Source organism: Poecilia mexicana, unplaced genomic scaffold (assembly GCF_051168715.1).
Source record: "Poecilia mexicana isolate PSO_F unplaced genomic scaffold, ASM5116871v1 scaffold_7, whole genome shotgun sequence".
NCBI lineage: Eukaryota > Metazoa > Chordata > Actinopteri > Cyprinodontiformes > Poeciliidae > Poecilia > Poecilia mexicana.
This window is the reverse complement of record NW_028263376.1, coordinates 22928005-22941025: the sequence shown is the minus strand read 5'-3', so window position 1 is coordinate 22941025 and position 13021 is coordinate 22928005. Positions and strand designations below refer to the sequence as shown.

At 39.8% G+C, this 13021-nt stretch overlaps 1 protein-coding gene across 1 annotated transcript in view; it reads left to right on the top strand.

The window, feature by feature from the left end:
- The first annotated feature begins 1846 nt into the window (after positions 1-1846).
- Positions 1847-13021, top strand: part of LOC106933932 (glutamate receptor-interacting protein 2-like) — a 34445-nt gene continuing 23270 nt past the window's right edge. The window contains exons 1-6 of the mRNA XM_015013482.2: positions 1847-2024; positions 7260-7334; positions 9345-9483; positions 11666-11811; positions 12662-12745; positions 12852-12927. Coding sequence (XP_014868968.2) covers positions 1847-2024; positions 7260-7334; positions 9345-9483; positions 11666-11811; positions 12662-12745; positions 12852-12927 — 698 coding nt within the window. The remainder of the gene's footprint in view (positions 2025-7259; positions 7335-9344; positions 9484-11665; positions 11812-12661; positions 12746-12851; positions 12928-13021) is intronic.

The window sequence follows — 13021 nt, the reverse complement described above, 5'->3', positions numbered from 1 at the left end:
CCTGTTGCCTTATTTCTTCTACTGCAGGTCTGTTTTGTGGGTTTGCAAGGCAAACAAAGTTTTAAACTAAATTATACACATTCAGTTTGAAAAGTTGTCTTTTGTGTGTGTGGCACAAACTAAAGATAAAAGTCGTTTTCTTTGGGCATAGACTAAATGGGCGAGTCAGGTTTAAACAAAAAGGGACTTTATTTTTGAGACTTATGGTTTCCCAAAATTAAAGTCTCTTAGTCATTTATTCTCTTTATTAAAAGGCATTGTCACAAAAAATACAAGAAATAAAGACTTGAACTATTTTGATGTTTTAACTTTCTGAAATATGTGACAAAAATATTAAACTTTTACTTTTTTTCTTTTAGATTTTCCTGTAGTGTGTAGTGACAACAAGCTTAAGATTTTACCATTTTTGGCAATCATAAATTGGTGCTCTTATTGCCTTTTAAAATTATATAGTAGGACATATTTTTCTTTAAATCATTTTTTGAACCCAGCAGTGTGAAATAAGAAATGACACCTGACACAACCTTTAATATCAGTCTTTATTTTTAGGATAACTGTCACAATAGCCCCAACACTATGTCAAATAAAACTGTGAGAAATGACAGCTACTGAGCTAAACAAGAAGCATCCTCGGAAGGGAAACTATTAAAGATGGGTGATGTTATTCTAAGAATAACAGTAAAAAAAGAAGGTAAAATTTATTTAAGTGTTACAATAAAAACCAAGGTATTTTTGCTTTTAAAAGCATCAATAGTCGGCCTCAGAAAATGTTATTTTTCACATCTCAAAGAGACACTGGCATTTTTAGCTCTTATTTGAGTGATTTGTCAGAAGACGAGGGATTTGGATTGCTTGTGAAATAAAAACAGATCTGAGAAATTTGTGGGACTCAGACGAGTAAGTTCAAAAGCCATTAAAATCTAAAGATTCATTTTCAAACCTAAAGCTAGAAGCAGAGGCTTCGTTTCCTGTGTCAGCATTAGTTCACCAGAGTGTCGGACAAGCTGTAGTGATGGTACATTTGGAGGGTGAGCAAATCATAAAACCATTCACCATGTATGCCTGTTTGCTACTTTGATCTATTGATTCTTTTACTCACATTTGACTGCAGGAAAATAAAACTTTAGACAAATGTAACTCAGGTAAATGCAAAAGGCTTTTTTTTTTTTTCAAATTCCTTTTATTAGGAGAAGAAAAATGTTACCCAAACCAACCAATGCAACCTAAAAACAAAGTATTTTTTCTCTGTGGCATCTCAAAGTCCTCAATTGATGGAGAGGAATAAATAGTGTAACTCTTGGAAAGTCCTTTGGTAGAAAACTTATCGCCAAATGGCAGCCAAGGTCCACTGAACATCTCCAAGATTGGGGGTTGTGTGTATCCTTGGATGACATTCGTTGCAGAAATTCACCATCAGATGACATTGTCCTGCATTTGCTCGCTCAGACTGCGCATTGTTTTACAAGGTAGAACGCCGAGTCCCTGCAGAGAAGGTTTCCATTGCATTCTGGCAGGCAAGCTGTGCCCCACAGCCGTGAACTCTCTGCCATCTGCTCCTGCAAAGCTGACATTGCCAAAGATGTAAAAACACAACATTTAGTCCGCCGGTCGGCTTATAGCTGCTTAGGTTAGGAAGAAACAGACTCAGAAAGGTTGGGAGGGGGCAAAGGGGGGGAGTGGGGGAAACAGAGCGTTGCCCTGTTTGAGAACCTGCACCTGTTTGAGAAAGACTCACCTGACGGGACTGGATGTTCTCCAGAAAAGGAAAGGAGAGCACGTGAGCAGCAGGGCAGGCACAGGCTGCAAAGCGAGGAGTAGGACAAAATCCTGTTTTTGTTGTCAGAAAATGAACATGTCAGCAAGGGCAATGTTTGGAAAAGGGCACCTCGCCCCCAAACAGCTTTCATTCGCCTTTCCTCAGACAGATTCCCTGAGGAAAGGCAGCCGGTGTGCTGGAGGAAGGAGGAAGATGTTCTCTTTTTCACTCAGATGTCGACTGGGCATCATCAGAGGGAGAACCAAAGGTAAAACAGATGGGGAAGCTTTACCTGTAGAAAATTGCTGTTAAATCGCCACGATGATTTAACTAGTTTGTGTGTATTTTTATAGATTGGTGACGTTTCTTTGCATGATTGTAACCTGGGATTTACCACTTTAAATGTTATTAGGTTGTTTTTGAGTTTCAGGTTATTTTATTTATTTATTTTTTTACCCTGCGGCTTCCATCTGCAGCTGGAGCTGGCCGCCATTAGATGGCAGTGTGGTTGGTTTGATCAGGAGAAACCAGAGATTGCATCAATCGTAACTAGAGCATCAATTCAAAGTAAAAATGTTAACTGATTAGGGATAAATTATGCTGCAGTATTTTTTCACCTCAGGTTTTGAAGTTTAATCAACTTCCTCTTTGTGAATCAATGCTATTTGTTCCTAGAGGATTTTTCTTTTCTTTTGTCCAACACTGTTTCATCTCACATTTCTTATTATCCTGCAGGAAATTAATTAGTTTCGCTCGAAAAGCCTACACTCACACCCACTGTAAATGGGGTATTAAGGACAACTGCCTCTAAGGAAATTGTCTAGCTAATGTGTACTGTGTCCACTGGAACGTCTGCGAATTATGCTGCTGGTTCTTTGTGATCACTTACAAAAACTGTTAAAGGAAAAAAAAAAAAGAAAAAAAAAGTGGAACGAAATATATCCTCAGCTCACAGTCTGAATTTGTTGGTGTTGCATCTTGTGCTGTCATCTAAAATCTCGGTAGGGACAGCACTTTGTCTGCACTGAACCAAAACAAATGAGGCAGCGGAGGTTCAGAGGGGTCGCCCGTGGGGGTCAGGAAGCGGCAGGCGCTGGGACATGTGTGCATGACAAATGACCCCATCTGTGTTTGGGTTCGGAACCGTCACTGGGTCGAGACTCACGAAGAGGTCATCTAAACCTTCACTCAGTGTGGATGCTTTTGATTTTTACAAAGTTGCTCAGGTTTAAGTGTTGCATCTCTTCTCTTTTGGATATGATTTATTTATTTGCCCATGACTGCAATGTGAATCTATCACCAGTGTGGCGGCTGCTCTGTACTTAAAATCAGTCTCTACTACTGCCAGGCATGCAGGCAGCTGTTCGGCACAGGAATTTTGCATATGCATGTGTGTGTGCGTGTGAGTGAAAGAGTGAGAGAGACACACACCAGGACTGTGAAGATGCACGCTCTATAATGTTGGGTACAGGATCTATGTGAGAAAAACGTGACACGGAGTCTGACAGTGAGTGTGCAGGTGGTGTTAATTGTGCCGACAGTTCGGTGTTGTGGTGTGCGCGCCGCTGTGTCGTGTCTAATCTCAAGTGTGTGAACTGTGCATGTGTGAGAGGGTGGGATTCAGGACTTGGTGGGATAAAGTGTGAGTTTGTGCGTGACTGTGTGCAGAGGGGGAGAGGGGTAGAGTGGGGGAGTGACTATCGTGTGTGGCTGCCTCACTGAGCCCCTCTGGCAGAGAGAAAGAGAGGATGAGCAACTGCTGAGCAAGAGGGAGAGAGAAATAGAGAGAGAGAGAGAGAGAGAGAGAGAGAGAGAGAGAGAGAGAGAGAGAAGGGTTATGTGTGTGAGCTCATGTGAGTGTGTGAGCAGGGCATGAGAAAATCTCTGCCAAACCCACGAACCATTTGTAAGAATAGCTGGAAAAACGGGGCCACAGCGAGATGCCAAGAATAGGGCACAAGTCATTCCTCTCCCTGCTAAGGCTTTTCACAAACATCTCAGCTGATCTCAGAGGTTCCACTGGTGAGGACCGCAACGGATTCATCCTGCAAGTTTAAAAAGAAGAAGACTGGGAGACTGTTTGGAGGGACCGCATTAACCTTTCTCTTAACAAGCAGCATGGTTGAGGAAAATGTTGGAAGTGCAGAAGGGGAGATGTGTTCCGCGTCTCATGTGAGCGCCTGAGACCAGGACTCTCAGGTGAAACCTCAACTCTTCACACACTAAGCTGAAGATCAGCTTCCAGAGGAGCTGCAGCCATGCTGTGTGGTCTGAGGAGGGACACCAAGAACAGCATTGGTAAGAGGACCCCCACTTTGATCTTTAGAGTCTGTAGGAGGTCACTGATCTGTGTTTCGTGAATGAGCGTTCCTCTGCGTCCGTCCGCCCCGCTGCAACGCCTGGTCAGTGACTTTGATAGACAGGAACAGATTTAGATGTGAGAGGACTGGGCCACCAGCTCGGCATAGCATCTTACTATGTGTAGTTAGAGCAGAAATAGCAACATAAACCAGATATGGGGCCGCCCACTTTTAAAAATAAAGTTTTACATCTGAAATAAGGATTATGGTTTCAGTGTCATGTCTGGCTTCATATTTAACCCTCGTTCCTGTTAAATATGAGACGGACGTCACGCAGTGCCCTTATTCAACCCAGAAGTTAATTAGCTCTATTTATTTATAAAGGAGGGATTATGCTTCTGCTCAGCCTCTAATTATATAAGCATAACTTGATTCAGCTACAGACTGGCAGACAGATAGATCAGTGCGTTATGCATTGTTGTTGGGGTTGTGTGTAATCGACCCTGGCTCTCGGGGTGAATGGTGGTTATTTTAAGCTGGAGGAGGATTGGTGGCCAACAGCTTGATGGTATAGTAACGTTTGGTCACGTGCAACTCCATCGGCTCAGTGCAACCCAGAGCTAATGCTGCCTTTTGACAGAGAGGACAGCTGCTGGACTGTCAGGGCCCCTGGGAGCCTGCATGGTTACTCTGCTTTTGCCTTGCCTAAAGTGTTTGGGATGTGTCATTCACTTTGCGCGCGTGCGCGTGTTCAAATCAACTGGGCTCGCTGTTCGAGCAAAGGATGTGGGGAAACAAGTGAAATACCATCACGGATGTGTGTGTTCTCTACATCACCATGAAATGTGAATGCAGTGGAGATATTTTTGTGGTTGAGGGCTGAGTCATGCAGCTGCTGCAGCGGCTAACCTTTTTTTTTTTTTCTCAGTACTTCTAGTCTCACGTAGCTGCCCGAAGGTTTCAGATCACTGAAGGTATGATGAAGGATCCATACCTCTGGGCTGTCTGAAGGTTTCAGCTTCAGCTGGACAGATGAAGACAGTCACTGTAGGCAGAGATAAAGGAGTGGACCTGATGTCCTGTGGCTCCTCTTTTCTAGGATTCAGGTTTGGCTGATGGACACAGAGAAGGGCTAGAAACACCCATAGTTTAGTTGATGTGGCATTTATTCTTTTAAACTGATAAACTCAAATTTAATGTGCATTCTTTAAAAAACATTAGTCATTTCTGACCTCTTGGTTAGGTGACTGGGCTTCGACCTTGAACGTTACACACGAAATAGTGCCCTCCAAAGGTATTCACACCCTGGATCACATTACAACTACAACAAAATTTATTTATTTTTTTTTTTTTTACAGAATTTTGCATAAAAGACTAAAACAAAGCAAAGCGATTGCTTTGAAGTCAAAGGTAAAGTAGAAAAAGTAGGAAAGATAGAAATCAGAAAGGTTTTAAGTTCAGATTGGATGGAAAGTGTCCATGACCATCAGATTTCAAATCTTTCCACAGTTTCTTAATTGGATTTTAGTTGGGACTCCAGCACACGCTTTGAGCTAAATCATCCTTTGTATCTGTGTCAGTGTGTTTAAAGTGGTCATCCTGCTGGAAGCTGAACCTTTGCCCTGGTGTCAGTCTGCTGCAGCCAAACAGGTTTTCTTCTATTTAGCTCAGCTCATCTTTACATAAACCCAGAGCTTCATTCGTGTCTCACCGGGAATAAAACATCCCCACAGGGTGAGACTGCCGCCGTCACTGTTTTTATTTTATTTATTTATTTTTTTGTTGTTTTTGAATTTTGTTATTTAGTGGAGATGGTGTGTTGAGGCTTTATGTGCACTGTTAGTTTTCCACCACATGAAGCATATTACACATTTGCCAACTGATCAATTTTGACCTCTTCTGAGAAGAAGAGCACTATTTTCCACATTTGCGGCGTGCTGTCTGCATGGTTCAAACTTTAAAAATGACCTGTTATGACTTTCTTGCCATCCAGTTATAAGGAAGACTAATAACTTAGTTCCCTGCAGTTCCTCCAAAATTACAGCCAGCCTCATAGCTTCTTCTCTAGAGTAACATGCAGTCCTCTTTCTATCTTCAGATAAAGTGTTCAAAGATTGGGTTCTTCTATTAGAACCTAACCCTGCTTTAGCCTTTTCTACAACTTTATTCCTGTCTTTTATGTTCCTTGGCTTTTCTAGGATAAGTTCATAGAAAAGCTATATTTAAACTGAGATTAAATCACAGTTTAAATATTACGAATTAGACGACTTTTGATGTTAGTTGCTTCCTCTTGATTTTCTTCAGGGTATCAATGGGGAGAAGAAGCAAATGAATACCAAATTCTTGACTTGAGCGTAAAAATATATTGAAAACCATTTTCAACATATTTGAAAGCGTTGAAATGGCTGAAAATGAAAATGTTCCTTTCATTGAACATTCATGCAGCTCTGTGTCAGTTAGCGGATGTAATGTGACAAAATCTGGAAGAGGCTTAAAGGTATATTAAGACTAATCAATACACTGTAAGTTATGAAAAAGGTTGTGTTTTAAACCTTTGACAGCATGGTAACTCGCGCTTACAGTCATTTGTTCCCTCTTGAAAATAAAACTCTGTCTAGGCTTTTCTTCAGGTGTGTAGAGTGATGTTTAATCCCTGTGCTGGACACCTGAAAAGGTCATCCATAGTGGACAGGATTACAGAAGCGCCAAGTCAGTTTCCTCAGCAGCGTTACTGCGAATATGGTTTCATTTCTGCGTTCAGGCTCAGATGGCTGGGGACTGACTCTGCTAATTTGTGAACCTTGTCAGAAATGGGCCCCAGTACGGGTGAGAAGTGAACAAAAATCTGTTTCTCTGCTGAACAGATTGAACGTTTTGCTGCTTTCCATAGCAGCTGCTGTAAATGACATGCAAATGATCTTTTTCTCCCCATCCAAAATCAGTCCATTAACTGCGTGCTGTTTCCATGCCCAAGTGGTTGCATACTTCAGCTCTTCTGCAAATGTATTCTTGTTTTTGAATGAATGTCTTTAAAGACTTTTTTTTTGTTTTGTTTTGTCTGAATCACTGCTGCAGTACTTTCACTCAGGTTAAAGTTCAAAACACTGAGGTGTGGGTTTCTGTCAGGAATAGGCAGTCATGCTTATTTGTCTTTCTGCTGCAGTCTTTGCATAACCTCCTACACCTCCCCGCTGTCTCCTCAGATGAAGGACCATACTCCAAGGGGAGCAAAGAGACAACTGACCAATCGCATTCCTCCCGGGGGCGAAGCCTTTCAGGTACATTACAGTCAAACCTTACTTTGTTTCATGTGCCATCTGAGTCACAACCCTCTTGGGTTATCAAGAGGATAAAATCGCAGCAGTCTTTGTTGAATTGTGAATTATGTGCCTCTAGTGGTTTGCTTTGTCTTTTGCTGTAATAAATGCTTAGATAAGTCGGGAAAAAAATGCACTTGTGGCATACCTGTCATGGTACTAAACTGCTGTTGGCATGATGGACAAAGGGGAGATTTACCAGCACAGCACAAAGTGGACCACAAGACAGAATGAGTTCTCTCATGACACAATGAAAACACACATCAATTACAATTGTATTTCTTTTTCTTTCTTTCTTTTTTCTTTAAATCAATGTAATAACAAAACTGGGCTTTAAAACTGACTTTAAGTCATGACTAAAATAGGTCAATCCTGTTTACTTGATAAATTGTCAATGTTAAATAAATTATCAAGCTCTTGGTAGTTCTCTGATTAAGTAACCAAAACATAAGCTGAAACTCAGCAGGTGGCAATACATAAAAACTAAAGGCAAAGTGTTAAAGCAGAAAGTAAAATCCCAATAAGCTCAATATTCTACTGCTTTCAGGAAAACGTTTTATGCAACGATTTAAAGTATAAGTCTCTTATTTATGATGTAACATATGTTCCGTAATGGACGATTTTTCTAAATGTGTCTGACTTTTTCACTTTGCAATACCTTGGATCCTTACTCTTTAAGAAATTTAGTTCTTTTCCTTGAAAGCTAAACCAAATCCTGATCTTTCCATCACAACCTGATAGTTGGGTTTTTTGTTTTTAACTCAAAGTGACAAAGAGCATTATCTTCAGGCATATTTGTCTCAGTCTCACCTACAAAAACAACATTGTCAATGAAGTCATTTGGTTTGTTCAAATAGTACTACATATTAAACTATGATATTTTTTATTTTTTTGTAAAAAAGTAAGGGTTTTTGTTGCAACTTCTCCAAACAAGTCGTACTTGTTCAGTATTCTCTACTCATATTGACATGAACTTAACATTTAACATCTTGTGTGGGGTTTTATTTGTATAGTGGATTGCAAAAAAAAAAAAAAACTCATACTGTTTCAGATTTTTACCATTTTATAATTTTAAATCCATGTATTTTACTGAGATTTTATGTAATAGAACAAAGCAAAGTAGAGCATAATTGTGAAGTGGGGTGAAAATGATACCTGGTTTCAAATATTTTCCACAAGAAAAAAAAAATATGAGAAGTGTGACATGCTTCACACACGTCTGGAACTGAAATAAGATGGTGATGATGTTTGTAACAGAATCAGATAATTAAAAAAAATATTACGAATTTTTAGCAGCTCACATCAACTTCAAACCTATTGGTGTCCTGCCAGTTTTAGAAGATCCCCTGTTCCATTTGTGGACTAGTAATTGCATTGTTTCATACCATACTTTCTAGATAAATGGGCACCACATTTATCTAGAGTGCATTGTAAGCAATAACCTTACAGAAGCAATAACCTTCTCTTCCCTTCTTGGTGTGGTGTTAAAACATCCCTATTGCTCCAAATCAACAAACTATGAAAACCTTTGGCTTTACAGCTTTGCTCACACCCAGTGTGGTAAATCAATCCTGAGTACTTGGTGAGTTGCACCTTGTTGACTTTATTATTCAAACAAAATCATCATGACACTTATTAGTTTTACAAATAAGTGTTTTTCTTAAAGAACTATGGACATACATGTCACCTTGGTGTTCACCTACTTTAGCATTTACTTTTTTTTTTTAAATTTTCTTAAGCTTCTTACTTTCCTTCAGATTTCCACACAAATATTCTCTTTGGGATGCGAAGAAACAAAGAGAAGACAAAGTAGCTGGAAACTGTTCCCTGTGGTTGTATCTTAGAAAACATTTTCCGAAAGATTCAGAAAAAAAAAAAAAAAAAGCCCTTCCATGCCTCACAGACAGGGCAGCTCTGTCAAGCAGAGGCTAATTCTTTCTGTGGGTCTGTGCCTGCGTCTGTATCTGTCAGCAGAGGAGTATCGAGGAGTGACCACGGTGGAGCTGATGAAAAGGGAAGGCAGCAGCCTTGGCCTCACCATCTCCGGAGGCTCTGATAAAGATGGCAAGCCCAGAGTGTCAAACCTACGGCCAGGTGGGCTGGCTGCCAGGTGAGATCTGTGCTCTGTGATGTGCTCTGAGCCTGGCAACGCCAGCAAACCGGTCAGGCATCCAGCTCTGCACACATGTTTTAAAGGCTGATAGCTGAGTCTAGAGTGTTGCTATTCAGAATGTTTTATTAGCCTTCTTCTTACACGAGACATTTCTTCACCTAAGACAAATCTGATATGCTATGGTGGTATGGTGGTTAAATCATTAATAAAGTATAACTAAGTTATTTCAATGCTAAAACAACAGATGTTAGCCAGAGGGAAGTTTTTAAATAAAACCTTTTTGTTCAGATGGTAATGAGATATTTTCCCCCAGTAGCTTTATAAACCAGATAGTTTTCTGTGAACAGAAAACAGAAAGATATTAAGATGTGATGTTTTCCAAAAGTCATCAAGGCCAACAATACAAGCATGTTCTTCCATGAACTGAAGTCTTGTATTTTCTCAAATTTTCTTGTTTTGACCTGATGCCTGAAATTTATATCGATTACAACAAGTCGTGTCTAGTCTAGCTCTTCGTACAGCAAAAATCACACATGACTCTTTGGAGTCAGACATCTCCAACAAACTATTCTGGACCAAACCTAACAGAACCTAAACATGCATCAGAGCAAACATGCACACCTTTCAGAATCCTTAAACCTCAAACATGACAAAGAAAAGATGTTAGTATTTAGAACAGGAGAGGGAAACAGATGAAATGCCATGCAGAGCGCAGACCTGCTCAGAGGCACCTACTAAACACACATTTCCCATTGACAGCATTTCATTTAAAGCAATAGAAAACTCATTTGATTATTGTTGCTCATTTAGAAAGTGCTGAAGACATTCACATTAAAACTACCTTTTAGTTTCTTTTTCTATTTTATCTTGCACTTTAGATGTTGCAATTTTTAGCTGTACAAATAAAATTTACTTATTTACTGTTTTCAATTTTAATAAGTCCACAATGCAGGTTAAAATCTATATCAGAAATCCTAAACCAAGAATCTTCTAGCCTTCTGTATATACACTTCAGTAGCATGGAAACGATAAATGTTTTATTCAAAGCCTGTTACTTCTACCTTGTTTGTGGGTGGGGTGAGGGATGGTGTGTCATCCTGCATGACACTGATGTGAAGAAAAAAAACAAAAAAAACACCCTCAGTTCAGCAAGAATGACACAATCCTTTGAAAATGTCCTGGCCAAATTATGTCATTTCTTGTCACGTCTAAGGGACACTATGCTAATTCTGCCAAGCAGCTTGTCTTCACACAGCTGAGTTCACGCCTATGTGAAAGTACCCACTAATTTAATGGGTGGGGACACGCTGGGTCAGAATGGCTACGTGTGTGACGGCACTGGACCATCGTGACGTTCAACCCTGCTAAGCTTTGGAGGCTTCTCTGTCTGCTGTCACGGCTGATTGACAGGAGCCCAAAGGGTGAGAAGGGCAAGAAGGGCAGGACATCTATTTGATTAATTAGCTCTCCAGTGAGCGGCGCGTTGACTCAGAATGTCAGACGTGAGACACCATATAGTCATCTCTGTCAGTGTCAAAGAGGGACAGACTGTCAGTCATCTTACTCCCAAATCTGTGTTGCTTTCTACACAGGTGTCCTTCTCTGTTTGCCTGCAGAGATGTTAAAAATCACATAACGGAGTTCCAGCTACAGCTCTGGTCATATGCTAACATAGACTCACCATGGGCACGAATAGTATATTCATTTTAAAAGCATCTATTGATTTTTGGCATAAGTAGATGCCAAAAACGGTTGTTTTAACCATACAACTGTTCTATTGAGGTGAACCTAAATAATTTGAAACCAGTGCCCTTCCTTATTCTGACACTTATTTTGCGCGATGCACCTGCACAATTCTAACATAACAAGATCCAAAGCATGATGCTAATAGCAATAAAAATATGTTAATAGCTGCATATGTTAATAGCAGCTTTGGAGGGCTAACTTTAAGTCCTGCATTGTGGAGTAAAAGCTGGGCGTGTCTTGTATTGTCTTTAAATCAGAGGGATGGTTTGGTGGAACGATGGTAAACATTTGCTGGCATTTAATTAAATGTAGTCCAAATGTGCAGATGTGGACATTTTTTTAGTTTGTGTAAATTTGATGTGCAGCTTTCTGCTTTCACCAGTGAGTAGAGGAAAGCTAGATGGCCTTAATAGTCTGTTGTGGCTCTTAACAGGAGCGACCAGCTGAATGTGGGCGACTACATCAAGTCAGTGAATGGCATCAACCTGTCAAAGCTCCGGCACGATGAAATCATTAGCCTACTGAAGAACATCGGGGAGCGAGTCGTCCTGGAAGTGGAGTATGAGCTGCCTGCATATGGTGAGAACGGAATGAGTAAATAAATCTAGATGACAGCGTAATGGAAACAGTTTTTAATATATATATATATATATATATATATATATATATATATATATATATATATATATATATATATATATATATATATATATATATATATATTATTGTCAAAAGCAAGACTGGAGTATGAAATCCCTCTCACAAGATTTTATGAACTTACAAGTAAAATCTGTTGACATGGAAAGCAGGAGCACAAACAAACATTAACCTATTTACTGTATTCATTAAACTTAGCAAAATATGACAAGCACTTTCAAAAGAAGGAGTGACCCAAATCCCATCTTTGTCGCTGAGCAAAGATGAGATAAACATTCTCAAAACTAAACAACCTAGGAAACTATGCCTTTCTTTTAAAAGAAAGAGATTCATCTCAATGTTTTAAGTCTGCAATAACTTCCCAATTCTACAAAAATCCAACTATTTCCCCATTAAAATGCAGGTAAAAAAATATGATCATAATTAGCAAATATATATATTTCTTTCTTTTGGAAAACCTAATTTCAACTTGGAAATTTTTGCCCGTGTGTGGGGAAGTCACACCAAAAAGTAAATTATTTTCTCCCGAAGCATCGCCATGTTGTCAATATTACACCCAACACACAAATTTGACAGCTTTTAATTCCTTCTTCTCAAGTAAAACCTTTAAGAAACCATGAACATTGCACATTGTACAAACAAAATAAAATGATTTTCTAAGCTTAACAGAACTCACAACTCTTGAACAAGACCCAATCGCACCATTCTGTTTGCAGACATGGACCTTTTCTGCTTCTATGTAATTCTTTCTTGATTTTCTCTTTCACTGCAGTCCAGAGTCCGTCGGGAGTCATAACTAAAACCATAGAGGTGTTTTTACACAAGGAGGGAAACAGTTTTGGCTTTGTCATGAGAGGTAAGCAAGTTGGATGCGGTTGTTTGCTTTTTCTTATTTTAGGAACGTTACAATGTCCAATTTTTTTCTTTCATTTTATAATATTTTCTTGGAATCCATTTTGAAGGAGGTTTCCATGAAGACTGGCGAAGGTCTCGTCCTTTGGTGGTTACCGGTGTCCGGCCCGGGGGTCCAGCAGACAGGTCAGGATGTGCCTGATGATGTGCTTATTTATAAGGGTTGGTTGTGTTTCACCTGGTTTCTGGCGTGTGAGATCATCTGGGAGGTTTTGCATGG